Source organism: Periophthalmus magnuspinnatus, chromosome 20 (assembly GCF_009829125.3).
Source record: "Periophthalmus magnuspinnatus isolate fPerMag1 chromosome 20, fPerMag1.2.pri, whole genome shotgun sequence".
Classification (NCBI taxonomy): domain Eukaryota; kingdom Metazoa; phylum Chordata; class Actinopteri; order Gobiiformes; family Gobiidae; genus Periophthalmus; species Periophthalmus magnuspinnatus.
In genome coordinates this window covers 16,306,805-16,334,575 of record NC_047145.1, presented here as the reverse complement: position 1 = coordinate 16,334,575, position 27,771 = coordinate 16,306,805, and the positions used below count along the sequence as shown (strand labels likewise).

General features: G+C 40.4%; 3 protein-coding genes across 3 annotated transcripts in view; 2 read left to right on the top strand and 1 right to left on the bottom strand.

Annotated features, from left to right (window-relative positions):
• Positions 1 to 65: 65 nt before the first annotated feature.
• Positions 66 to 7,183, bottom strand: cdk8 (cyclin-dependent kinase 8). Its single transcript, XM_033986189.2, has 13 exons — positions 6,732 to 7,183; positions 6,097 to 6,172; positions 5,865 to 5,975; positions 4,862 to 5,002; positions 4,484 to 4,541; positions 4,283 to 4,414; positions 4,027 to 4,170; positions 1,806 to 1,875; positions 1,597 to 1,669; positions 1,419 to 1,516; positions 1,267 to 1,345; positions 1,031 to 1,186; positions 66 to 954 (listed from the first exon to the last, which is right to left on the bottom strand). The coding sequence occupies exons 1-13, from the start codon at positions 6,857 to 6,859 to the stop codon at positions 829 to 831; spliced, it is 1,392 nt and encodes a 463-aa protein (XP_033842080.1). The 5' UTR covers positions 6,860 to 7,183; the 3' UTR covers positions 66 to 828.
• A 117-nt stretch (positions 7,184 to 7,300) lies between these two features.
• Positions 7,301 to 11,296, top strand: rnf6 (ring finger protein (C3H2C3 type) 6). Its single transcript, XM_033986178.2, has 4 exons — positions 7,301 to 7,454; positions 8,189 to 8,344; positions 8,420 to 8,581; positions 8,662 to 11,296. Exons 2-4 carry the CDS (start codon positions 8,203 to 8,205, stop codon positions 10,479 to 10,481), a joined length of 2,124 nt encoding a protein of 707 aa, XP_033842069.1. The 5' UTR covers positions 7,301 to 7,454; positions 8,189 to 8,202; the 3' UTR covers positions 10,482 to 11,296.
• A 3,073-nt stretch (positions 11,297 to 14,369) lies between these two features.
• The window catches only part of atp8a2 (ATPase phospholipid transporting 8A2), a 28,052-nt gene continuing 14,650 nt past the window's right edge, over positions 14,370 to 27,771 (top strand). Inside the window, exons 1-23 of the mRNA XM_055230261.1 lie at positions 14,370 to 14,508; positions 17,172 to 17,316; positions 19,478 to 19,577; positions 19,957 to 20,055; positions 20,122 to 20,167; positions 20,319 to 20,359; positions 21,092 to 21,165; positions 21,258 to 21,327; positions 21,412 to 21,539; positions 21,616 to 21,727; positions 21,815 to 21,983; positions 22,068 to 22,195; positions 22,278 to 22,355; positions 22,441 to 22,529; positions 22,766 to 22,810; positions 22,962 to 23,034; positions 23,131 to 23,319; positions 23,395 to 23,444; positions 23,524 to 23,593; positions 23,681 to 23,765; positions 23,838 to 23,977; positions 24,682 to 24,820; positions 25,325 to 25,389. Of these exons, the coding sequence (XP_055086236.1) occupies positions 14,397 to 14,508; positions 17,172 to 17,316; positions 19,478 to 19,577; positions 19,957 to 20,055; positions 20,122 to 20,167; positions 20,319 to 20,359; positions 21,092 to 21,165; positions 21,258 to 21,327; positions 21,412 to 21,539; positions 21,616 to 21,727; positions 21,815 to 21,983; positions 22,068 to 22,195; positions 22,278 to 22,355; positions 22,441 to 22,529; positions 22,766 to 22,810; positions 22,962 to 23,034; positions 23,131 to 23,319; positions 23,395 to 23,444; positions 23,524 to 23,593; positions 23,681 to 23,765; positions 23,838 to 23,977; positions 24,682 to 24,820; positions 25,325 to 25,389 (2,247 nt within the window). The 5' untranslated portion in view covers positions 14,370 to 14,396. The remainder of the gene's footprint in view (positions 14,509 to 17,171; positions 17,317 to 19,477; positions 19,578 to 19,956; positions 20,056 to 20,121; positions 20,168 to 20,318; positions 20,360 to 21,091; positions 21,166 to 21,257; positions 21,328 to 21,411; positions 21,540 to 21,615; positions 21,728 to 21,814; positions 21,984 to 22,067; positions 22,196 to 22,277; positions 22,356 to 22,440; positions 22,530 to 22,765; positions 22,811 to 22,961; positions 23,035 to 23,130; positions 23,320 to 23,394; positions 23,445 to 23,523; positions 23,594 to 23,680; positions 23,766 to 23,837; positions 23,978 to 24,681; positions 24,821 to 25,324; positions 25,390 to 27,771) is intronic.

Sequence of the window (27,771 nt, the reverse complement as noted above, 5' to 3'; positions counted from 1 at the left end):
TTCTAAATACTCTTGTTTTGATGATAAAGATGCATTCATACTAGTAATAAGTGTCAGGCTACAAATATGGTGTTTCCACTTTTATTGTCTTGATAGTTGCTTCATGTAAAATATTTCAATACAATACAGTACAATGTATGTTCCATGATCTGCCATCTCCAAGCGATTTGTGTTGGTTTGTAAGGCTTACCCATAGCAGCAAAAGTCTTCACTGCTTGGCTACACTTGTCATTAAACAAAGTAATGAAATCAGATTAAATTAAAACTTAAAATCTTTCACTTTCACACTTTTTCCAATTCTTTTCTTTGGGCCCTCCACTCTACAGCTGCAGGCAGTACACATCCTCCAAACATGCTTCACAGCAGCCTGGGTCAGATTGGAGCGGCTGTGCTCAACAGTCTATACACTTAAAAAACACAAACAAAATAGCATCTCTGTCAGCGCTGGCAGTCACATAGCAGCCTTGACACTGGGCCAAACCTGGACAAGATAACTGGCTGGAGAAGAAGGTAATACTGAAGAGGGAAGTGGAGAATGTAAATTTGTTTTAAACCTAGCCATTCTGTACTGGCTCTAGAAAGAATTATATTTCAGCTCCCTGTTTGACTTTGAGATGCAAGGATGCAAAATGTTACCAAATAGGTGCTCTATACTTGTAATGCTGGGGAATGGCATTTTAGAAACATTTCGGCCAAGCAAACTGCCAGGTACTCTTTGTTGTGGGAACAGCAAGGAAGCCCCCCACATCCCTTAAGTACATTCTCTCAGGTGGGAATGTTGAGGGCGATGCTGAATGAGTGCTTGTGTACGACTTGAGTCTATACGTCTCAATAGCGGTGGCTCTGGTGAGAGTACTGGGGAGGCTGTTGGGAGGTAGAGGAGTATCCCATGCTGCTTTGGGGCAGTGATGTGCTTGGTCCAGGGTTCTGGTAGGCAGCATGTGGATTGGAGCGCTGCAAGGAAAACTTCAGCGTTAGTCTATATAAAAGATCAATGTCACATTATTAGTGAGAGCAAAGGAGTATGTACCTGGTAGTCTGAGGTCATGATGAGGCCCCCTGAGGTAGTGGTGGGCGGAACAACTCGCACTTTCTTCAGTGGTGGCCCTTGTGTGTGGCTGTTATCAGGGTTGCCAGTGTGTCCAGCTCCGTTAGTGTGGTTATTTCCCTGTTGTTGCTGGTTTTTCTAAAGGCAATGGCAAAATACAACTTAAATGACTGCAGTAATAGCAGCCTCAACATGTGTGAAGATAGCAAAATTCTTACCTTGTCTGCCTTGTCCTCTGGCTCCTCCTCTGTTAGGAATTCCCTTTTGGGATAGGGAATCTGGCAACCCGCAAACACACTAAATATGGGTGGAAATGCAACAATTGTAATTACCACATATCAGTTCTAAAAAGGTACAATCTTTAACTTACTCCGATGTTGGCAACGGCTCTTCTAAAAAATAGGGGTCCTGCATGGCCAGTTCGGATGTGATTCGACGAATGGGATCCATGGTTAACAATTTCTGTAGCTTTAATAAAAACAGATGTTTAATGAGTTAACAAATATACATTCATAATTGAATATTTTGTTTTTGTAAATCAGTTTTACCAAATGGAATGCTTTGCTGTCTGGTTTGACTTTGTGTTTTTCCATGTACTTTATAAGGCTGCAATTTGTGTATCTGGAAAAACAATCATCTTTATACAGTTTATTTTTATAATATTATTAGCCTTGTGTCATCATTACAGATACAGAATATAGGCCATATAGAGTCTCCACATACAACTATCTAGAGCAGTGAGACTACACAAACTCACGTATTTCTTCTGAAGTCTTTCATCAAAGTTGAGTGCTCTGGCATCTTTTTGATGTCCTCCCAATCTTTATCTGCAAAATAAGAAGGAAGGAACAGTGTCAATGTCAATTTTATGACCCATCTGCATCCCTGGATAGGAGGTAGAGGAGATCAAATTGGATATTGCTATTACAGAACGCTTAGAAAATACAAAAACATTGGGCATGAAGGCCAAGTGGTTGATATGTTTTCACTATGATTAAAACTAATTGGAAATAGAAATTAAAGCCGCAAGCGGCATCGGACGGCCCTCGCGGGCTGTGCTTCGCACTAGGCCGACCCTGCACTCCCTGTGGGTGGCACTGACGCGCCACTTGTCCCTTTTTTATTGGGGCTTTGGGCTGCATTTGGCACCAAACAAGTGAAAAGACACTGGAAGCGCTGAGGCACATAATGCAAAAACATGTTTTTTCCAGGTGTCGCCATGGCAACACCGTGCAAAATACAGACTTGTCCCCCCAGACTTTTTTGTTGGGAACGACCTGAAGAATCACTGTGCCAAATTTTATGTTCGTCGTTGACGGTAATAAGTCATTACAAGACTTTGAAATGTACAAAAATTTTGACATTTTCCCATTAAGATAACATGGGCTCTTTTGCGCATTGCCATGGCAACACAGTGAAAAATATGACATGGGTCTGATTGACTTTTTTGATCAGGATGACATGAAGAGCCATATTTCACATTATTCCATGAAACTAATATTGTTCCCATGAATGGGAAAAATTGGGAGGTTTCCCATTAGGATAACATTGGCAGTTTGGCGCATCGCCATGGCAACACGGTGCAAAAAAAAGCATGGGTGTCATTGACTTTATTGATTGGGATGACGCAATGGAATTTTGTGTCAAATTTGATAACATTTTGGAAAACTAAATTTTCAGCCTTCCATACAAATTTATTTGTTATTCTATAGGGGGCGCTGTCACGCCAAATGTATTTGTTTCACAATTAGGAGAATTAGGCATGAAAGTTTTACAACCGATTCGAATTTGAGCCAAATCGGACTTTGTATGCGCAAGCGGGAGCAAATTTAGAAATTTGAAAATTGCAAAAATTCCTATGGAATTTTGCGGCTTCGCCACACGGAAACCGTAAAAGGGATCATAATGAATTGGATAACTTTTGATGCCCCAATTGTTTAGATGATGTACAGTGAATTTCAGCCCTGCAAGTGAAGCACCTTCAGAGGAGTTGATGAAAATGCGACGTCAGCGAAAACGCTGACTTTGCATTTTGGAATTTTCAATCCAAGATGGCTGACTTCCGGTTTGTCAGGGGGCGTGGCTATAATAATCTTTTTTGTTTGGCATCACTTGAATGCGTGTACCAAATTTCATGGCTCTACGCCAAAGTTGACGTCAGGACGTCTCCCATTGACGCAATGTATTTTGACTTTTGCAAGGGGCGCTGTAGCACCATTTTTTTATGCCCAATGATGACGTCAGGGTCCGCCATTGACCTCCAATTGACTTCCATTCATTTTAGCAATAATAACGATGGCCCATGCCTGCGGCATGGGGGCTTGGATAGGGCTTGATGTCAGGAGTGTGTTTGGGGACATGAGCGCTTCGCGCTGCGTGCACCAACATTCAGTCAATGGGCGAATGCTGCCATGCTAGCAAGAACAAATATGCACGTTCCATGTCTAAGGCATGGGTTGCTAGGATACAGGAGTCTGTGCACGGTGCGACGCGGCTTTGCGCGCAACTTCGTGAAAACAGTCTGCAACGATGAGTGCATGGGCGAAGCAATAGGCCCTACGCCCTGTATGGGCTCGGGCCTAATAGACCTAAAAAGCCTCTCTGATCTGAACCCTCACTACCTAAATCCCCAACACCTTCAGCCAATCAGTGGTAGTGCAACCTCTGCAGCTCAGTGAATGAATTCTGGATGTTCTAAGCTTTCACATGCAGAATGACCCAGTTATACCCTGAGAGTGTTTGTTTGTGCCCTCAATTTGCAGGTTAAGACAATGGCAACATACTGGCAACCCAACTTTAATTGTGATTGTAATTGATCTTTTTTATATCGGTATGAGCGCAGGCTACATACTCGACCTTTAAGCATAAATATTTGACATGAACACAAAGTCAGGAGAGGTTTTCAGAGCCATAAAAAAAATACAATTATGAACATGAGAGAAATGGTATTAAGAAAAGTTGAGTCAAACAAGTCTTACCAGCAGGAAAGCCCATTACATTAAAGATACGGTCCAGCTGGTCATGGTGGTAAGGGTTACTGGTTTTAATGTCCTCTTGGCGACAGTGGAATATAGGCTCAGATGTCAGTAATTCAGCAAAAATACAACCAATCGCCCAGATGTCTATAAAAAAGCCCACAGTCATTTTTATATATTGCCTAAACCAAAGCTTTGTGTTCTTTTGTATTTTAACAAAACATATAAACATACTGAAATAATGAAAAGTTATTTGTACCAATGGCTTTTGTGTAGTGCCGAGCTCCCAGGAGTAGTTCTGGTGCCCTGTACCAAAACGTAACCACGACAGGGTCAAGATCAGCTAAAGGCTTTAACGGTGAGTTGAAGAGACGGGCAAAACCCATGTCCGCTGCAAAAACAGACAGAATGCTTGGTGCAGCCCTAATTTATAAAAGAAGCCATCATAAGAAATACATACCAATTTTTACTCTACCCCTTTCTGGTCCCTCTCCCATCACTAAAATATTGGCTGGTTTCTGGAAGAAAATAATAAGACATTTCAATCGTTTTATACAATGTGCATAGCTCTTTTTACTTCCAATTAGACGCATGTTGGTGCCCTCTAGTGGTAAAGATAAAACACACATCAGAGAGCAAAAGTATTAAAAAAAGATCTATCGTATCAATCACAGCACTTTCTCAGGCCAAAATATGTTTAACTCACAGGCACAATAAGTATACATAGTGCAAATGAATTTGTGGTAATCAAAAATGTTAACAGTTTAATATTTGTTATATTATATTGTGTAGTGAATATTTTTCTATTGTGTTGTTCTGCTTATCCTAATCATCTTACAAGATCTCGATGAAGGACCCAGTTGGCGTGGAGGTAATGGATGCCATCCAAGATCTGGTAAAGCAAAGACTTGACCATTCCTCTCGGAAGCTGAAGAGGTTTTTTGTTAGCCTTGGATGCTCTATGGAACTTAATTATGTGCTAAAAAGGAAGACACAAATAATTAGCTCAAATCAAATATTACAAATATTTGCTTATTAACATAGCTAGCACACGACTTCACTTTAAAGCTTTGAACCATGCTACAATGTTGTTTCTTCATTAAAACATATCAAGAGGTTTAATTTGTGTGTGTTACAGAAAACCATCACACTTTGCCTGCTTTTCTCCTGGGAGCTCATAAAGCTTCCCCTCACTTACTCATGTCACACATTTGTGATCCAGAAATGCTCTTCTGGATTTTTAGTCATTATACCCGCATCATTCATTGTGATCATTTCAGGGCACGAAGTGTCTTCACTATGAAGCTCCCCAACTTCAAAGCTAGCAGATACTATTTTTAAGGCTAATTTAAACTACTTAACTCCTAAGTGCATCAGCAGGCTTTGCACACAGTTTTTTTCCCCCCAGACAGCAATGAGAAGCAGGGTAGAGAAACCTTGAATTGATTAAACCAGCTCTTATCCTTATGTGGAGGGTTCACCACCTGCTTGTCTTCAAGGAGATGTTATTGCTCATGCTTTGTAAAGAATCTTTCACAGTGTGGTATTAAACTTATCTATATCTATGAAGACAAGAAAGTGATGTCAACAGGTCATATCTGTGGAGAGGAGAGCGAGCAGTAAGAATGCAGTAAGTAAGAATGTTTGTTTGTTGTTGTTTTTTTAATAAAACACATGTAAATGAATAACTGCAAAATATATAATTGTATCCTGCTGAGGAACCTTCATCTGACACTCCACAGGTGGTGGATCCTCCACCAGAAAAGTTACCTAGTGAACCATTAAGATGTACATGAAATTCCATGGTGTAACTTAAAACTTTTAACTTATGTGTACTTTACCCAAAGATCATGTTCAGCGTAGTCAAAAAGCAGCCATACTTTGCGGTCTGCATGTGACAAAAAGACCTTCTGCAGTGAGATGACATTGGGGTGTTTTAGCTCTCGCAGAAGCTGCAAACAATACATTTAGAGAAACATATCAATACAAAAATATTAAAAGAAATAATGCCTTATGAAATGCTTAGCAGCACATTGTGCCTCAAACTATCAAAAAAAAAAAAAAAGTTCTCACAGCAATCTCTCTACAGGCAGACATGGAGATTCCAGTGCCTTCAATCTGTTTGAGGGCGTAGTCTTTATCATCCTTCCTACAAACAAAAGGTAAACATCAACATGAGTATCCCCCAAACTCTGTCACAAAAATATTAAAATGGGCACTTAGTAGCTGATGCAGCAGAGGTGGAGTACAAACTAACCATAACCCTACTGAAAACAAAACACTGTATTGTTGTTAACAATTACTGCACACAGGAAATATGACAGTGCTAAATTGCAATGCACTGTGAAGAGTTACAAAATTTAGATCAAAGAAATATCAGCATTGCTGTCATCCCGAATTGCATTTGATTTTTAGGATTAAGCAGTTTATTGGGCTAAAATTGGGATTGGGTTCATTACTTTTGCAATAATTTATGTATCCATATGTCACTGAGTGAGTAGCAACTATAAGAGCTTTTAATGACAGACTTCCAACAGATTTTGTTTGCATCCCTTCGCTGCAGAAAACAAGGCCCTGCTTGCTCCGCTTGTGGACCTATAAATGTCTGCACGGAGAAAAGGATAATTAGATTGTATTTGGGAGACGGTTGACATTGGTGCAACCGTGCAACGGTTTTTAGCAAGAGGCCTTGGTGGTCATCGACTCACCCATCCTTTCTTTTTGCCTTGTAAACATGTCCGTAGGTGCCCCTTCCCACTTTGCATCCTTCGTACTCAAACAGGTCTTCGACTCGTTCTCTTTCGCCGGTAAGTTTTACTTTGAAATCATAGTCCATTTTTACCACTATATAAGTTAAATCTGAGCTGTGTCGCTTAGGATGCAACTAGGCTACTCCTCCAACGAGCTCGGCTTGGTATTACGGCTCGTCGCCTTCCCCAGTGCCTTCCTTTCTTCGACCCCGTTATTACATGGAGCTTTCCAAAGAATTTTAGTGTTGAGTGAGGCGTTCAGCTAATCCTGCTAAGAAATGAATGCGAAAAATATTCCTTTCTCTTGTTGCTGCGCTTCTCAGCCGGTATCTGCCCTGAAGAGACGCACTTTACTCCAACAACGTCGTATTCGTGCACGCCACTGTCGCAAATTGTCGTAAATGCTGAATGTTGTTAAGCGTCACACATTTGTATATGGAGCGACTAAAGAAAAGAGGTCATTAAAATGACAATTGAATAGGTTAGTGGATAGAGATAGTTATGCGTGCATTGTGCTGTAGAAGTCATAGTCAAAAGTACGTTGTCATACCGGAACCGATGTCATTAAGAGGGTGTTTCTGATGGGTGGCGTTAGAGTAGCACCGCTGGTCCCATCTTGATTTGAGCGAGCAGGGTGAACACAGGAGGAGAACACCGTCCATATTACAGCTGCTTTGTCAGGTACTAAATTCCGTTTACTGTCACTGGCAGCTTACAAAAACTTCGGAGTGCTAAAGAGTAAACATCTGTTAACATATAGGGTTATGTTCAAATCGATTCCAGAACAATATATTTGAGCTGTTGTGTATATATTTTAAGCTCGTAAGCGAATAGCTAAACTGTCGACTCTGCTGTCGTTGCTAATGCTAACTTGGCTTGCAACTAGTTAGCACCCATTTGGTTGCGCATTTTAAAATGCCTTTCTTTCAACAAACAAGATTATTCGTTAAAAACGTTAAAGCTTTTAGCCAAAGTAAAGTAAGAGAGATGTTTCAGAAAACCACGTTGAAATAGATCCTTTGTCTTTTCTTTTGCTAGCTCAGCGTTAACAGGGAGTCCTTTAGTATTTTCCAGGCCAGTCTCTGCAAAACATTGATTGGATTTTTGATTTGTCGATCATCATTAGATAGTTGTATGATCGGCTCTAATCTAGGATGCAAACCAGACTCGTATTGCTTTTTAAAACACAATCATTGTCTTAAAGTCTATCAATATAAAATCAGAAACTGTTTTACTAGCTGCTTCCTTGCATTGTTCACTGTAGTACTTTGTTTGCACATGATCAGCCTGTGTTTGTAATTGTAATTATGTCTTTGTTTTAGAATTGTACATAAAATAAGTTAAAATCTGTTAAGCATTAAATGCTTAAACAAATATATGCATGTATTGCTCACATTTCCAATCTCTGACCCCAGCACCTCCCACAGTAATGGACCCTCCTGGCGGGGGAGATGAGCGGAGGAGGCAAGCGGAGCGTCTTCGTAGAGAAGAGGCATACTATCACTTCATAAATGAATTGAGTGAAGATGAGTACCGCCTTATGAGGGACAGTAACCTGTTGGGTACTCCTGGTGAGGCCTTCATAACTTTGTTTGCATTACTTTGTTAATAAAATGCACTTTTTAATATGGGACATTATTTTCCAGGGGAGGTTACTGCAGAGGAACTTAGGCAGCGTCTTGATGGAGCTAAAGAACGTGTCTCATCTCAACCCCCTCCTGAGCATCCTGCTCAGAATACCAGTTCTGGCGAGCAACAAGGTGGTAGTGATGGAGAGGAGAGAGGGCCTGGCGGACGTAGACAACCAGGTATAGAAAGTGTGATCACCCTTGTATATTGTTATAACATATTGTCATTGACTGAACTTGCTTATCATTTCTTACTGTAGGAAACGCAGAACCAGGGGGAGAATCATCAAATGGTGATTCATTACTGGAGTGGCTTAACACTTTCAGACGTACTGGAAATGCAACTCGAAGTGGACAGAGTGGCAATCAGACGTGGCGTGCTGTCAGTCGGACAAACCCTAACAGTGGAGAATTTCGCTTTAGCTTGGAAATTAATATCAACCATGATCAGCCAGAGCCTGGGGAGCATAATGACATCTCTGACCATTCAGATCTACCAGTAACAACCCAAAACACTGCATCCATTCGTACATCGTCTGCCTTCTCCAGCCATCGGCCTTCTTTAGCACCCAGGCCAGCCCCATACCCCACTCCACGTCCACCGCTTAGTAGGAGGATGCATACGCGTCGCACACGCAGCAACTCTACCGCTCTTTCTATAAACCCATCACCCTTTTTAACATCAGTGCCACCGCAATCCACTGGTGCAAGAAGAGGCTCATCTTCACACTCTTTAGTATCTTTACAACCTGCCCCTGCACCATATTCAGAGGAAACTGTGACACAAAGCCGAGCCATAAATGCTGGAATTGAACATGAGCGTGATAATACAACATCAACTTTAGACTGTCCTCTTGGGTCACAGGATACTGGATCCCAGGTCCCATCTGTGGTACATGAAACGCGAGGAAGTAGGACTAGATCTCGTGCACGTACACGTAGGGCTGCTGTAGGAAGCAGTGTTTCAACACGCGTTTCGAGACGAAGCCGTTCCCCTTTGCAGCAAACATCTGTTTCCAATTCTAGTGCCCCATCAATAAATAGTGACAATAGCTTCAACCGTCCTGCTCAACCAAGTAATTCATTACATTCTGCTCTACTGGATTCAGGGGGGGAGCAGGTAACAGAACCTACTACGGTATCGGAACCAGTCACAGAGACTGTTGAACGTGAGGGAGAGTCTCCCCTGGCAGGAAACACGGCAGTTAGACGACATCCAACTATAATGTTAGACTTGCAGGTGAGAAGAATTAGACCAGGAGAAAACAGAGATCGTGACAGCATTGCAAGTAGAACACGTTCTCGCGCTCGCGTTGCAGAGAACACTGTGACATTTGAAAGTGACAGCGGAGGATTTAGACGCACCATTTCACGTTCTGAAAGGGCTGGGATTCGGACCTATGTGAGCACTATACGTATTCCACTGAGGCGTATTAGTGAGACCGGACTAGGTGAACCCAATTCCACTGCATTGCGGTCTATTTTGCGTCAAATAATGACTGGATTTGGAGAGCTGAGCTCGCTAATGGAGACTGAAGCAGACTCTGAAAGTGTTGCACCTTCCCACACAGATGCTGTTGGCATAAACAGCCCAGAGAGCCAACACTCAATTGACAGATCTTCTAGTTTGACTGGGACTGGTGGAACAGATCAGGAGAGACCCAGGCTGTCTGAAAATGACGAGGAAGACGGTGATCAGTCCAGACTACCTGGAGGTGTAGTAAGCACCACTGAGGGAAGGGTCAGAGATACCAACAACCTTGTAGAGAATGGCACTTTACCCATTCTACGTTTGGCACACTTCTTCCTGCTGAATGATGAAGAAGATGATGAACACCCTCGAGGCCTGACTAAAGAGCAGATCGACAATCTAGTCACACGCACTTATGGTCAGGCAAGTTTGGAGGGTGAGATGGGCCGTGCTTGCAGTGTCTGCATCAATGAGTATGCACAAGGCAACAAGCTGCGCCGCCTGCCATGTTCTCATGAGTTTCACATCCATTGTATAGACCGCTGGCTCTCTGAGAACAACACCTGTCCCATATGTAGGCAGCCTATACTTGGAGTCCATCATGATTAATTTATTGCAATTGTGATTTAGCTCAAATGAGCAGACCCAAGTAGGCTTGCATGTATATAGTGCTTTTCATGTTACAATTCTTTAAAATTGTGTTGGAAAAAAAGAGTGAAGGTGAAGTATGGAAAAAGCTATAATTGCAGAGAATTAACAAGTTTATTTTTTTAGACCTTTTCCCATTGTTTTCATTTTTCTGTGACCATTTGTCTTGGCCACATTAATGGATTGCATTGATGCTTAAGAAGCTCACATAGCTGCTGTTGAATAGCTTCATATTAACTTCTCAGTGTCTGAAATGTGTGATATTGTTCTAACTGCAACTGGATACCACACCTCAAAATGTAGGCTGTAAATAATTATCTTAAATTATATGAGGTATTGATGAATCAGGAAATCATTGATTAATTGACCATAATTTTAAGGCTCATCCCTATTTTTAAGTGTCACACCTTGTTTAGTATATTATTTGCTTTACTTTATAGTATAAATTTAATACGAAGAAATAAGAGAAAATTCTAAAATATGTATTTATTTGAAACATTTTATTATTCAGTTATTTTTCATTTGTTCAATTGTTTACTTGAGTATGTCCTGTAATTGCAATGCAGAACTCCATTGAGTCACTTTATAATTGCACAGTTCTATTAAATGCAGTTCACACCTGTTAATCAGGAGGTCGATATGTATATAGATAATTTGTGCAATAAGGAGCAAGAAGAAACAGTATTGTTTGTTGCTTTTCACTGTTGTTTACACTGTATTGCTTAAATATAGTCACCATCCAAATCATCACATTTAAATGCATTTTCTCTTGGCTATTTGCTAATGGTTGCACCTTTGTCACAAGCTGTGTATTTACACTTTTGGTCCATTTTGAACGTGATTCATACCGATGGCATTTTGATTCTAGGTTCTTTAGGAAGAATTAAAATGCTGTGGAAGAAGAGTAGAGACGAATTATCAAAGATGGGCCACTAGAATGTGGTCACTGTCACACAATGGGGACAGAATCATAAACTCCAAGAGCCAGTGTTACAGTGTTTCAGTTTTCATTGGCTTAACACATTTTATGAACTTATAAATTAATAGAAAACCCCACTTATTATTTAAAGAAACATTTGCTCTATTTGACATAATCTGGTATTAAAACATAATGTAAAAAATAATTTAATGTACCTTTTGAAAAGTTAGACCAACACTAGAGGATTGTAGCCCTTCAAAGTAAAATTGCACATGCCCGTATTCCGTCGACAAACTGGCAGTGGCGTGTTACGGAAGCCTAAAACCCAGCCTGAGGCAGCCAACACTGATTAATGATACATGTTTACACACTGTAAGCATGTGAACAGATTATAAGACTTTAACACGATTACAATACATTGGATATGTATTATTAGAAAGTTCCGGATATGAAGTCAAGTTCGACTTCCGACTTTCGCATTGATCACCTTCGTGGCGGCCCGGCCGAGAAATACAGTATGAATTTAGAGAAGCTGCAGCGGTCAGGGCCCGCTCCTGGAGCTGTGTCCACGGTGTTGAGCAAGCCATGAACATGTGTCTGCTTCGACTGCATTTTCTGGGTCTGAATGACGCTTATTTACCCGCAAAATGTATTTTAATCGAAGAGGCAAAAAGATCCACACCGAGGGAGGTAAGCTAATCTAACCGCCATAGATCACGCATTAAGATATGTCTAAGCATAACTCCACCTTAATTTAATTGTGCGTTATAGAGTGTAACTAAATATTCTTGACTGTTTCGAAGACTGGGACTTTCATGTAAAGTGTCCATAGTGAGTGACTGCGGCACCCATGTGCGATCAGTCATTCTCTGTACCCGTGTTTACCGTTACCTCGGGCGACTACGTGAGCTGCGTGCTAGGGCATTTCAATAGATTATCAAAGGGATTTAAACCAAGATTCATGTTTGAGCCGACATCAGTTTAGGGAAGTGGCCTCTTCTAACGGGTCCAAGTTATCGCTATGTCTTGTCAGTGCGGTTATCGGGATTCATTTGGGGTAGGGATGACTAGCTAATGACTAAAATTGCGTGGCCTATTGTCACAAGAAATACAGATGAGATGAGGCCTACATAAAATATAAGAGTGGTCCAGTTGTCCTAATAATGAGCGTGTCCACAAATTTCTCAGTGTCTGTAGTAACTGCACCAACCTGCTCTGCTTTCTTTCCCATGTACAGCAGGTGTAGTGATGGGCCTATCACGAGTAGAGTTTATAGTTCACACGTCACTGCTGTATTTGCCTAGAGGAGAGAGTAGGATGCGCATCCACTGGCTTTTATTATTACTGAATGGCACATGCTCCATTGTGTAGTTCTTCTCTTTGTGTTTGTGTGTCACTGTGTGGTCTTTCGCATTTTCCAGATATAGAAAGCAGGACACAGCAATTTCTGAACAAAAGACAAGACGGCCAGTGTGCCTACAGACTGGAGAATCTCATTTTTAGTTTCGTCTTTCAAACAAGCAAAAAATAATTCACATTCATATTATTGGACTTTAACAGCATGGTCAACCTTAGAAGAGCTTATCTAATTTATAAGGTCCTATACTCACTCGCGCTACCACTTTTAAAGGAGTACATTAAATATAAAGACCACGTGCCACCACCAGAGGTGACCTGCTGATACCCGTCAGACGGACCACCTTTGATAAGAATGTATTATCTGTTCAAGGTGGAAACCTGTGGAATAGTCTCTCGGTAACCCTGAGAGAATGTCCCAGTACAGTTCTTTTAACAGTCAAATGAAAAACTGGTTATGGTCAAATCAAACATGCACTCATCTATAGTGGCAATGTGATTTTAACTTTATTATAGAGACATATTTACGTGTACGGGCAAAATATGAAGGGGGGTGGTGACTGCAATGAATGAAATATGCAACATTCCGGATGGTGCAATAATGGAAACTGTGCAATTAAGGTAATGTACAATTACAGGAACTGCAATGAATGGAATGTGCAATATTTTTGATGGTGCAATAATGGGAACTGTGCAATGAGTGTAATGTGCAGTTAAGAGAAATGTGCAATGAGTGGATTGTGCAATTATGGGAACTGTGCAGTGAGTGCAGTGTGCAGTTTTTATTTTGACCCTTTTGTAACCCCAGCCCTTGGGACAACAGATCAAAATTAGCATCCAATGTATTTACATTCATGTTGAATAATGTCTGTTTATTAACATTGTCTCAATCAATCAATCAATCAATCAAATAAATACATAAATAAATGAGTTCATACAAAAAATGGGGCACACTTTTTAAATACATAAAAGATGGCGCATTATCATGCTGATCCTGCAGGACATTTTTTGTCTGGTCTGAGATGCAACATGTTTTACCCAGGGATTGCTCATGGTGTCTTGCCTTTAATCTCCTGGAGTCTGACCTCTTGATTCTTTACTAATTAGAGAGCTGTCTTGTCCCTTGCAATGACGTATGTAAATGTAAATGCCAATCTGTTGAATTTACTGACATGTATTTAAAACTATTTAAAAAAATATTTTGTAAATATAATCATGTCATGTTACATTTATCAAACAAGCACGTGTGAAAAGGATTTGACAATAACAGGTATACCTTCAGCCATTGGCTGCGCAATGGATATATCTGTTTTGAGGAGATAATACAGATCGGCTGTCACGACTTCCACCTTACAGAGTATGTTATTTTGGAGATAATGGGAAGGCAAGATTATTACAAAAACAAAGGTATTACCTGAGATGATCAAGAGGGGGCACTAATGGTCAAGCAAGTGGTAAGCCAATTTGTGACGCATGACTCAACTTCTGGATGTCTCTAGTTAGTTTATGATAACGGATACATTTTGTGACAGTGGAGTGGTTCCCATTTGTACCTATTGACATTTTGTCTTGTATGTGCTTTCTCCTGTTGTGGCCTCTCAATGATCACAGAGCAGTTAGTGTTGACCACCATTAGACAGGAGTCTTCTGAACTGCAAGACCCAGACCTGGGTTCTACCATGTGTGCCCACTTCACAGACAGGTTTGACAAAAGTGAGTGTGCTCAAACTGGACTGACCCCTCACCCTATTGTGCCTGGAGTCCAAAGGTGCATGTAGCTCTGCACTAGAGTAAAGAGCAGCTGTCGTTCAACCCCTGGCCCTCAAGAGCTACACCTAGGCCTTTCCTCATGTCAGTGACTGCACTCTCTCTGCTCTTTGAGGTTTGGGGTGATGAATGACGACCTGGATCAACTATCTTTGCATGTGCCTGCGGCAGGTTTGGTGACTACATGCGTCAGTTTGCATAGATAAAAATTGACAGGTGCACACAACAGCTTCAAGTATGCTTGCTGTTCTTAAACACGCATGTATAGGTATAGCATGGCTCAAATTAGCTAATGCATACAATAAACAGGCTGCATGTAAGTTAAACATAAAGGGACCAGGTGCATGTGGTGTTGCATGTTAAGTGTCATTAGATTAGATTAGAAAATCTTGTGATATTCTTTTTCATGCAAACTCTTTAAGGCTGTCATCAATGTTTGAATAACTTACCTTTACAGTATGTAGGATTATGGCTATAGATTAGCAGCAGGTGAAGTTGCAGAGCAGACATGGAGGGGATTACCGCGTGCGCTCTCTGGACTTGTAAGAGGCTTTCCTGCCTCACTTTGGATTGCTCTTGTAAATGAACCCACTGGGAACACGAGCCACTGGGTCAACCGGGACCTCCCCATTGAACATGCAGGACCCGTAGGCGACCTGGATAGTCATGGGACCTAAGGGTCACCCAGGCAGACGGGGCTCCGTTGGTAATGTTGCTTTAAGATCTTTTTTGAGTATAGAACACGTCTGTGACTCCCTTGATGATGTTTTACCTTCTGCCATATAGTATGTTGTGTGTATATTGGATAAAAAAGCCAACAGTTTTTACATGACCTCAAAGTGGTTTTGTGAAAGGCTGACAGTGTAGCGCTATATTGTACTATATGCTGAGAAACGTGAGCATCCTCTGAGTGAAAGTATTTGGCACAGCACCAACAGTGTGTGGATGGCTCTGCCATACTGGAAAATGTGAATGAATTATGCATTGGGTCCCAATCCATTATTCACCTGCCGAGTCTGCTTTTTAACAGTGAAACTTTGACATGTGTGCACTGAGCTATGGTAGTTGCTATTGACTACTAGGCTAATAACTTAATTATGTCAATGCTAGGCTCACAAATTAAGAGTTGGTTATAAGAAGTTATAAGGTTATGAGATCAAGGTGTTTGCTGTGGAATTAAAAAGCTTGTCTTGTACAACAGCCCTGGGCAATTGTCTTGACTGTTCTTCAGAGGAGGGCTGACTCATCTCTAGTACATTACTATATTCTCCAAAGGTGAGTAGACCATTTAGGAATGAGCCAAAAACTGTTTTAGTCTGGGCATATAATCTACATTGATCAAATAAAAAAAGGTTGCTCTTATTTGGGTAAAGTTGATAAAAGCATTAATGTATGTTAAGCTTTTATAACCACACCAAACCTCTATAGTTTCAGTCTTTGCAGAGTCCTGGGCCAATAATAATGACTTGTAGCTTGGTCAGAGATTCAGAGATAGTGATATCCTCCTAATCATAGGTTTGAGGGACTTTGATCCTTGCCCATACGTTACACTGCACAGGTTCAGGTGAAGATCTGGGAATCGTGCAAGGGTCTACTTAAGGTCAGTTTCCAATTAACTAATACAAATGCAACTTCTTAGGTTTTAGTATCAATGTACATACCACACGTGACATCAGCCTCAGGTCTGTCATTTGACATGTCCGTGACCACAATGCCGAACAATATCCGGGTTCTGGCCCTTTAAAAAAGCACAGTCCTGGGGTTGACCCACCTCGCATTCAAGGAGCCCCATATGGCTTCTCCGTGTTGCCTGAATCTGTTGCAGTGAGTCTAATAGTTGGGAGGGGTCCCTCATAAAAAACGGTTCCTGGGTAGCGGGGCAGTGGACCATGACTCGGAGACGGAGCGTGGCGGGGTGTACCTCTTTAGGAAAGCCGAAGGAGACGACAAGTGCCACTGGCGTACAGTCGCATCTGTCCTCGCCCAGGTTCGTGGTTGTGGCAGCTGAGCAAACCTGAGCCTCATATAGATGTGTTTGCATTTGTTTGTGTTTCCCTCAGACACCATCTATGGTTTTCGCTCAAATACATCTTGATCGTGAAGTTTCCGAGTGCTGAAAGATTAATCACGATGACAAAAAATGTTGTGAATGACAAAGCGAGGCGCAGGGAAAAGCCAGTGATATTAGCGGTGTATTACGTCATTATATCCCATTTGAGAGGCCAATTTAAACTTCCACAGTTCTCCGTTTTATTCAAGTGGATAGTTCACCGATTGAACGGGCATCACCATGTGTTTGCTCGCCATTGTCCATCTCTCAGCGCATCCATTATACGCAGGGGGTTCCGTGGGCGTCGCGCGAAACGAGCGTGTATGGAGAGACTGTATAACAGTATAATATTACTGTTAGGGTCTGTAAATATTGAATGTGCTCTATTGGCTTCGGTATCACGGCTATCCGCCAGTAGTAATTGGGGTTTGAACTGTAAACCACGTCTCCCGTCTATGTTTCTGTCTCTCTCTGGCTCCCCCCCCCCCCCTTTCTTTATATTTGTGTCTCTCGCTCACTCACTTAGCCTCGCCTCTCTCTCATCAATCCAACGGTGCAGGACCTGCTTGCTCGTCCTCCGGATACCGCAAGGCAGATGATGAGATGTCCGGAACCACGTCCCAGGCGGATCCCGTAGACGCCACTGCGCGGACAGTGCTTCTCAACCGGCAACAGACTACCAAGTTTTGCGACAACCACGTCAGGTTTGTAACTCTCTGCCACAACATGCGCTTCTTTGAGTTTCCCTATCAGTTGACTATTTCCCTCTGTGCACGGGAAGCAATGCATCTCTTTAGTGATGGGGTTCTTATGATGGAGTTTTTTTTTTCTTCTATATTTTAAAGTGGTGTTGTGATTGATTGTGATAGTTTTGCCATTACTAACTAAAGTAAAGCAACAAGATTGACTTTTTCAGAGCTTTATGCCTATGTAACAAATTCATAATATTTGTGACATGCTCTTCTGAGGATGAGTAGACTTTGGACTGGGCTACTCTGGTTTTGTTTCCTTTTAATCATTTCCTTTCTGTTTGTTTTGTGTAAGTTACAACTAACCTGATGGTGCTAAATTGTTGTTTTATTATGTGGTTGGCTGTCAGTGAAGCCATGTTTATGCCATGCTTCCGTAGCTGTTAGTCTTTATTCAACATTAATTAAAGCACTGTAGAGTGTCTTTTGGCCTTTACAGTCAGTCTAAAAGTCCGGTAATACTCCGGAGCTAACACCATGTTTATTTGTTTCTACCTGCATGCATGTTTGCTACATTGAGAGTAGCTTATTGTAAGTGCCCTTAAGATTCTCTTTTAATGGCTTTTTGTGGGAGCATTGTGTTCTTTGTGTTTGTTTTGTCCTCCTGGGAACTTTAAGTGAACCAAAGGTTTGAAGCAGTTATCTACGATGCACAAGGCCACTGGCATAGTACAACAAGTATGAAGTGAATCTTTTTATCACTGCAATTCTTATTGCCAGTTAGCCCTTGTTATCCAGACACTGCTGTATCAACAAGCTGCATAATTTTTTCATTCTTCAGTGTCTTCCTGCCTTTATTGAATTGTGTTTTTACGGCAAGCCGATTAAATAATGTAAGTTGATATTCTGTGGTTCACGGTTATTGTCAGGCGACTCAGTTTCGCTTTTAAAAGGCCTATTTCAATTTTACTAATGTGATCAGAGTGGGTGTGCCAAGGCCTTTCTGATTGGATGCTTTTGGCCATGCTGCTTCCAGTGGTTTGAGCATGTGTAACTTGTGGGACATGCACTTTGGTGTCCCTGTGTTCCTGTAACTCTTTTGTTTATGTTTTAAAGGTTCAATAGCCTTATTGATTTTTTGAGATTAAAGCCTTGTAGCTTTTATCTGTATACTCGTCTCACTCCCCAGGTTCCCTGAATCCCCCACCATTTTATCTATCTGCAAATGGTGCATTAGAGCTTTTCCTCTTATAATTTAATACACAAAGGCATATTCCCTCTTTTAAATAATGCACATAGTCCAGTGTTAAGGTCAACCCCCTTTTATATACCTCATTTTCTACTAAAGGCTCTCAGCAGCATATCACCCCTGCAGTTTACAGCTGTTAACACTAGCGTGTTGGACTATCCGTGTATAAATGGAATATCTCAGCATGTTTGATGTAAAGTCTTTTGGAAACACTGCTGTTAGATATCCTATGTCTTTGATTAGATTAAAGGACCATTATCTGTGGAATCTAGAGTAAAGTTTCCTTGACTCTGGGCCATCAAGATCATCAGATGCTGTGTTTGTGTGACCACTCTTTATTTAATGTCTTGGCCTTGTTTGCCTCTTGCTGGTTGGAGACAGATTGAAACGTCAAATGAAGATTTATTTCTTTAAAGAATAGTGTGATTTTATTGTGATACCTTCACATGTTTGACAGCCTTGCAAGCATACACACTAAAACAACAACAACAATAAAAAAAGGACAAGACAAACGGTTCAAAGACTGGCCGTATTTTTAGATAGACTGAAAGCTATTACGGTAGCTGCCCACTACAACAAGGCTAATCAATGCAGGTGTCGGTTCAGCCGAGGTGATTGGCAGAGAAGATTAAGGTCACCAAGGTTTCCTTCTTTTTTGGGGTTCAGAATCTAAATTTAGACTGATACAGAAAACCTCCCTATTAATACTGATGTGTGTACATTCTTTGTTCAATAGTTTTATGCCCTTTTAAGTGATTCTAATAGATTTACAAGTGCTGCACTTAGCAGCTAAATGGACAGGTTGATACATTGCATTAACCCTAATGCTCAAGGTTATAAGATAATTTATGCATGAATTTGTACTCGCTACTTGTTAACCAACTTTGTCCTCTTACCTCCACTTACTCCAGTATTTTTCTTCTGCAGCACCACCAAATATGGGATTCTCACCTTTTTGCCACGGTTTCTGTATGAACAGATTCGAAGAGCTGCCAATGCCTTCTTCCTCTTCATTGCACTTATGCAGGTAAACTTGATTGGTTTAATTATATGGACTCTGTGACTGTCAAGCCCCCAATCTATTATAATCTATTTATTACATTATCAATAGTTATAATATTCCCCACAGGAACATCACCCTATATGTACTTTTTATACATCTATTAAATATGGCAATTGGGAAATCTCATTATATCTTTTTAAATAGCTTACCCCTGAAAACCATAATAAAACCCAAAATAAGAACCTTTTATGCTTAGCTTAATTGCTCTTGTAAGTCCTCATGCATTAGTAACTGTATCTGTCCCATCAGTAATGGCCCATCTAGAAACCATTAAGCTATTACACCGTAGCTATCAGTCTTCTCATTACTGTGGTTCTGAGTTGTGCCTTCCACCTGTCAACAGCAAATCCCGGATGTATCGCCGACTGGTCGTTACACCACCCTAGTCCCACTTATCTTCATACTCACAGTAGCTGGTATCAAAGAAATCATAGAGGATTACGTAAGTACAAATTGAAAATGAATTAAGAATGTTTTTTAAATTCCTGAAAAATAATTGCAATTTCAGAAAAGACACAAAGCTGACAATACAGTTAACAAGAAGAAAACAACAGGTATGGGTCTTTGTGCATGCTCATTAATGAATGTGTTTTTTTCACAATTTTGTCAATGGCTGCAACAGGCTTTGTGGCCCCAAAAAAGTTTAGTTGGTATGGTATGAATACCGTATGAAGCTCACTGATGCTTATGTGTTCCTCCTCTCAGTGCTGCGGAACAGAACTTGGCAGACTATTATCTGGAAACAGGTAACATTGCCCTTAAAGACGTTCTTTATTTAACTATTCTTCTTGCTTCTCTATCAGAAGAGTTTAGGACTTTGTGGTTCATGACAATACACAAGTTAAAGAATTTACTTACCAGTACAAAGCCAGATATTTCTAATATACATTTATAACTTTGAAAATATTATTACTAAAATAAAATTAAGATAAAGAACTTCCATGTGTCTAATGTTCATGACTACTTTAACCACTGTGTGTGCTGACTTTGGGGTGACAGTGGCTCAGTGGTTAGAGTGTTGGTCCCCCAACCTGAAGGTCGGAGGATCGAGTTCTGTCCATAGGCAAGACACTTCACCCACATTGCCTAGTATGAAAGTGGTGTGTGCGCGAATGATAGGTGGTGGTCGGAGGGTCGCAGATTGGCAGCCTCGCTTCTGTCAGTCTGCCCCAGGGCAGCTGTGGCTACAATAGTAGCTTACCATCACCAAGTGTGGAAATGAATGAATAATGACTATAGTGTAGCGCTTTGAAAACCGCATTACAAGTGTAAGCCATTATTATTATTTGATTACTTGGTTACTTCGATCTGTGGTCTAAAAAAACAAATTCAGATGTTATCTCATTGAACTGAAAGGTCTAGTATTGGTTTATCTCTTGTGCAGATGCCTCCTACTAATGGCTTTGTATTTCCCACTTTCTTCATCTTCTATGGAATCCTCATTTGCCACTGCTCTGCTGAATATATCATACCACAAGGTGGCAGTAGGAGACATAGTGAAGGTGACGAATGGCCAGCATCTGCCTGCTGACATGGTCATAGTGTCATCCAGGTCAGGCACCACTGTGTTTGACTGTGTGCAAATGCGTGTATCATTGTATTTTTCTGACAGTTAAGATTATGTCTCTTTTATTTCCTCTACAGTGAGCCACAGGCTATGTGCTACATAGAAACTTCAAATTTGGATGGGGAAACTAACCTGAAGATCAGACAAGTATGATTATGAATTTCTTGAATTCATGGAAGTCAAGCTACAACTTTTTTAATCACCAATGTTGTTTATTGTTATGCTTTCCAGGGTCTCCCTCTGACCACTAGTCTTCAGACTCTTGAAGATTTGGTTGCACTAGCTGGTCGATTAGAGTGTGAAGGCCCAAATCGACATTTGTATGACTTTTCCGGCAGATTGCAACTTGAAAACCAAAAGTAAGTCTTTATTTTAAATTAGGTATAGGTAACATAGATTACTCTCCTTTTGTTACCAATATAATTTATTCACCAGTCCAGCTCCACTGGGACCAGACCAAGTCTTACTTCGTGGAGCGCAGCTAAGAAACACACAGTGGGTTGTAGGAATAGTTGTGTACACCGGTCATGACTCTAAATTAATGCAGGTGAAATGCTGACACATTAAACCTTTTGTTTCCATTTGAATATTGTAGAGAAACATAATTGTAATCACGTGTCTCCTTAATTCACAGAACTCTACCAAAGCCCCTCTAAAGCGCTCAAATGTGGAGCGTGTGACCAACATGCAGATCTTGGTTCTGTTTGGCATCCTTCTGGTAATGGCTCTGATCAGCTCAGTAGGTGCTGCCATCTGGAACAAAGAACACACTGAAGAATCCTGCTGGTACTTGTCTCGGGCAGGTAACGTGTCTTTTCAACATTTTTTATGTCACAACTCAAATATTTGTCCAATTTTAACTCACTGTAAAATGTAACTTTTTTCAGGCGACATCTCCACTAACTTTGCATATAATCTCCTGACATTTATTATATTGTACAACAACTTGATCCCAATTAGTCTACTGGTCACTCTTGAAGTGGTTAAGTTTACACAGGCTCTCTTCATCAATTGGGTACGTGTTTTTATTGAACTGACTGTAGGTACAATGATCACATTTTAGAATGTGCAGGTATTGAAAATTATCTGTCTTTTAGGATGTTGAAATGTACTATGCAGAAACTGATACACCTGCTATGGCACGGACATCCAATCTAAATGAGGAGCTTGGCCAGGTATGTTTCTATTCTCAGGATTCTTTGCTGTTTACACTTAACTAGAGTTAAACAGTAATTGACTATGTGTACATGTTATCCCTAGGTGAAATATCTCTTTTCTGACAAGACTGGGACATTAACATGCAATGTTATGCACTTTAAGAAGTGTACTATTGCTGGAATCACATATGGGTAAGTGGTGTCACTCTGTGCTCATCTTACCAATAAAAGGATCTTCTTACTTACCCGCATTAAAAACATTTCTGAACGCTAACTTCATACTTTAATTTACGTTGTCATGTATTAACATAAAATCCAGCATGTTTTATTAATTGATTTATTCTATCTATTCTAATCTTGCGTGCTTGATTGATTGAACTAATCATTTCATTGATTCCTTTGCAATGTGCTCCCATTCACCACTGCAGTCATTTCCCAGATCTTGACTGTGATCGGTCAATGGAGGACTTTAGGTAAGTGATCTTCTTAACACATTTAATTTCTCCATTCTGTTTTGTTTCTTAAGCTGTCGGGTCAGTCTTCTCACACAACCTATTTATAAACCAAATCTCTATTCATCAACAATAAAATTATGTAATTCTGTTTGTTAATTTTTGTTCACAGCAACCTACCTTCCAATAGCCATAACTCCACTGAGTTTGATGACCCTGCTCTCATTCAAAACATAGAGAACCATGTAAGATTCACATGATATAAACATTTAGCTTAAACCTAATTAATTGCAAGATAAAATACTGCCTTGTTTGTAAATCTCTTGATTGTGTATTTACAGCCTACGTCACCACAAATCTGTGAATTTCTAACAATGATGGCAGTGTGCCATACAGTGGTTCCTGAGAGGGAAGACAACCAGATCATCTACCAGGCATCTTCTCCTGATGAAGGGGCCCTAGTAAAAGGAGCTAAAGGACTAGGCTTTGTCTTTACAGTCAGAACACCACATTCTGTCATCATTGATGCTGTGAGTCCTACTTAAGTTATGTCTTTAATGCTCAGTTTTGTATTTTGGAGTGGCTAAAACTATGTTATGTTTCAGAGAGGAAAGGAGATGAGTTATGAGCTGCTAAATGTGTTGGAGTTTTCCAGGTAACCCAGACATAATTGTTTCTTATCAACAAAATAATGCACACTGTGTACTGTAGCTAATTTACTGCTTACTTTACAGTAACCGCAAGAGGATGTCTGTGGTGGTTAGGACTCCTAGTGGGAAGCTACGCTTATACTGCAAAGGAGCTGTATGTAAATTTATTTATACAGATGACAAACATCTGGAGCTAACACGTTCATATAAAAAGACTAATAGTTGTACTGACATTTTCTAGGATAATGTCATATTTGAACGCCTTACTGAAGCATCTCAGTACAAAGATCTGACTGTTGTTCACCTCGAACAGTTTGCTACTGAAGGTATTTGCAAAACAAGATACACGTTTTTCAATTTTATTTCTGTATTTCATTACATGGTCGGCTTTCTTACAGGTTTGAGAACCTTGTGTTTTGCTTATGTGGACCTAGAGGAAGAAGCCTATCAGCAGTGGCTAAAAGAATACAATCAGGCTAGCACAGTTCTCAAGGACAGAGCACAGAAACTAGAGGAATGCTACGAACTCATAGAGAAGGTAAATTCCTTTGTGTTCGATGTGTCTTTTTAAGCCTTTAATCATTTTATCAGCAATGCCTAATGGGCTGTGCTGCAATAAATCTCTTCTAAACTTGAAGTGACCAGCAGATGGCAGGCTGCTTCTGTTACTGGATATCGTAAAAGTTCTCCCAGCAGTTGAGACTTGTTACTGATAATTGTGAAACAAACAATTTTACCAAAACGTGTTTTTGTTAATTAAATGCAATATAGGAAACATTCTTACATGATTCAAGTCATGTAACATATAGTGTATTAAAAGAGTGAGGCTGTAGAAGAAAAGTAAGAAGGGAGAAAGAGGAAGCAAGGGGTGGAGGGCAGCTTAGACTGGGAGACCACAAGGATAATTACCTGCGCCCGCCTGCCAAAAGCCCCATAAAACTTGAGTCAACAACACAGTCGTGTTACCTTGTGTATCTGTGCGAGTGTGTCTAATGAGGGCACACATAGATTAAAATGCTTAACAAATTGCAGCAAGAGGTAAAGTTATGAGTTACTTTTTGGCAAGTAGACACTGAAGTGTCCTTTTAAGTTAACTAAACTCTCTGGCACTGAAATTAGAAAGATTAATTATTACCTTTAACTTTAACAACCTTTTAAACCTCAATCCTTTATCTGCTACTGTCTTTTTTATATAAATATATGAGCAAATTTTGATTCAAGTAAATGTTTCTTTGTGATCAGAACCTAATGCTGCTGGGTGCCACAGCCATAGAAGACCGTCTCCAGGCTGGTGTGCCAGAGACTATTGCCACTCTGATGCGAGCTGACATCAAGATCTGGGTCCTCACCGGGGACAAACAGGAAACGGCTATCAACATTGGTGAGAAAAGATAACAAGACGATGCACTCAATATGAGACACACATGTTGTGCCAAGGCTTAATTTACATGAATGCCGGTGGTTGCATCAGCCCAATGAACAGCATGGAAATCAGACTGGACTGCAGCTAATTAAATCACAACTGGAAGAAAAGTGTTATATTGTGTTAGCTGTGAAATTCCAGACATGCCTTTGCACACTCAGTTGTACTGGTACAGATATGGCCAGGACAGAAAAACTTTGTAAAAAAAATTGTACAAAGAATGTTAAAATATGGCTATTTATGCATGTTATCATAGACTTTTATGTTAACATGTCCGGCTATTAAATATTATAATGTGAAGGGTTGTAGTAGTGCAAACATTTAGTGATGGCAAACGTGACGTTCCCAAGCTGAAGTAATGTCTTTCTTGAGTATGATTAATTTTTTTATTTTATTTTATTTATTTATTTTTTTAGTAAGAGGAAGAGAAACTGAATGTTTTTTATCTCTTCTGTTTCTCAGGTTACTCTTGTCGCCTGATAACGCATGGCATGTCCCTCATCATTGTCAATGAGGACTCTCTGGATGTGAGTATATAGTCTTTGCACCACACAGCTTCTCCCTGTCTGCCTGAACTCAAAGGGATTGTGTCTTTGGTGGGGGGATTGAGGGTATATGCTGGGTTACCGTGGGAACCAGGGTGTGGCTTTTACACAGAGCGGTGGGTGGAGCTCTTTGTTCTCAGGTGAAGGTAATTAAAGTCTCTGGTGTCTGCTTTAGAGGAAAAAGAATGAAAAGAAAAAAATGGCAGGATGGAGTCACACTTTTGTCTTTCCTGTTTTCCTCCAAATCCAGTTCTATTTGGTTTTAAGAACATTCAGTGAAGAGCTTTTTTATTTTGTCATTTTTATTAATTTACAAATGATTCCACCCTGAAAAATCTTTTTCAGTCTTTTCTTTTCAATATGAAAGTTTAGTTCTTTTCTTAATGAGAGCAGAATGCCTTGAATATTTTTGGGCCTCTCCAAAGCAAAACCTTCAATTAGATCTAGATACCTACTGTTTACACTTTTGTTCGAGCTTTTAATGTGCCACTGGTGAATGTCTTCACATAAACTCTGCTAGATTTTGTGTACAAATATTGTGCACTTTACACAGATGTGAGAAATGTGGTTCTTTTAATTTAAACAGAACGACATTCATGGGATAGAATCAAGGATGCTGCGTTTGTCTTTAAAGGGTGACAAAGTTTTTTGTTTTTTTTTTCTTCTGTTTAAATTTTTGCAATTTTAGCAACTTTAATCACAGTTGCTAGGACACACTACCTTTTCTTATAAAATTACCTTTTTTACTAGATTTGATCATAGTATTGCGATCACTGTGCCCAGCAAACCAGAGAACTGGTTTCTGATGAAAATTTTTCTGCTTTTGGACATAAATGGCTTGAAATATGGCAGATCTTTGACATGAAACTCATCTCTGTCCAGTTCTTGCGCTTCCCGTATTAATATTACATATGCACACTCTATGGACTATCTTTGGACCATTAAAGATTAGCCACAAAATTGCTCACTGTCAGCTTTAGTCTTGTCCAGTCAATATATTCCATTTTGTTGGAGAATTTGAGCCAAAAATCAATGTTTCCACATAAAGGTAGTGCTCAGTAATGGCAAATGTCCGTTCTGCTGATGTGTCCTTGACCTTGTTGTATTTAAAGATTTACCAACTCTTTAAGTAGTGTTTGGAGACTGAAATTGCTTGTAAATTTCTTCTGACTTATTTAAAAGGTAAAAGCACAATGTAATTCTTCTGGTAGAATGTTCCACAGTATGGCATTAAACATCTCATTATAACAGGTATAGCAATAACATATCCATGAAGACAAATGGGAAATGTTACATAGTGCATCTTTAAATGTGTATTGCCTAGGCGTGCTCATAGGTCATGCTTTTCACATCTGCCTCTCATGGTGTGTTCACTGAGACTGGTAATAGGATAAAGTGGAGCATGTTTTCTGTGCAGACCTTATCTTTCTCCACACTTAAAATATCTTGCGCGCCAATTTGGTTGACGCTTCATACAAAGTGTAGCTTTCATTTGATGGTAAACAGAAACTGCTTATCAGAGCCTCACCTCCTGACTAACCTCTTGGCCCCATTAAAAGTAGCCCACCTCTGTCTTTTGACCTCTTTGTCAGTGTGAAGGTTGTTTTTTCCCTATTAGTTGCTGTTGGTTTTACAGCAGCAGTTGCACACTGACCTCTGCTCACGTACATTCTCCACTCAGCTCCGACTTCACACCACTACCTCCACATCTGTCAGCACCCTCTCTGCGCACAGGAAGCCACTCCACTGCCTCTGGTGCCTGGAGAGGAAAACCGCGTGTGTCAGTGGAGGATTTGTCCCTCGAGTGAGCTCCCTCTGAGATAGTGTTTATTGTACTTCACGTTTCAGATAGACAATCTGCAAAAGGGGATGGAGTGGGAGGGGGGTGACTTAGCTGATCTCTTCTGAGGGTGATGAGGGAGTAGTAACGCGATCTCCATTTGGTTCTCCTCCTCATCAAAACAAAACAAAATGGTGTGAGCAATGCCTCCTGGGTAAACGGTTTGCCACTGCTAAGTTGTGACAAGCTCCATCTGTCACCTTCAGACCGTTACCACACACAGACTAGCACAAATCTTCACCTTGTCTTGTTCTGTCTAGTCAATACTAATGGATGCATAGGAGCTGCCTGTGCTACTGTCTACAGCGGCAATGATTTATTAATTGTAATTTGCATTTTTATTTTTTGCCATAACTTGTTTTGGATGTTTTGGCATCCAAGGACACTCATAAGATTAGTATGAATAGTCTAGTGAATAGTCTAGTGAATGTTTGGACTTTACAAATGAAATTATCAGTTTAAAGGAATTACTGAGTAATGAGACTCTCCACATTCGCAGTTAAAGGGGAAATGCATGTTGTCTG

Excerpts from the sequence above, each read along its gene's own strand:
- rnf6 (XM_033986178.2), top strand. The coding sequence starts at position 8,203 with ATGGACCCTCCTGGCGGGGGAGATGAGCGGAGGAGGCAAGCGGAGCGT. Across the intron at positions 8,345-8,419 it reads TAACCTGTTGGGTACTCCTG|GGGAGGTTACTGCAGAGGAA; the intron begins GTGAGGCCTTCA and ends ATTATTTTCCAG. Across the intron at positions 8,582-8,661 it reads TGGCGGACGTAGACAACCAG|GAAACGCAGAACCAGGGGGA; the intron begins GTATAGAAAGTG and ends TTCTTACTGTAG.
- cdk8 (XM_033986189.2), bottom strand. The coding sequence starts at position 6,859 with ATGGACTATGATTTCAAAGTAAAACTTACCGGCGAAAGAGAACGAGTC. Across the intron at positions 1,346-1,418 it reads GAGCCGTTGCCAACATCGGA|TGTGTTTGCGGGTTGCCAGA; the intron begins GTAAGTTAAAGA and ends ACCCATATTTAG. Across the intron at positions 1,187-1,266 it reads CAGAGGACAAGGCAGACAAG|AAAAACCAGCAACAACAGGG; the intron begins GTAAGAATTTTG and ends CATTGCCTTTAG.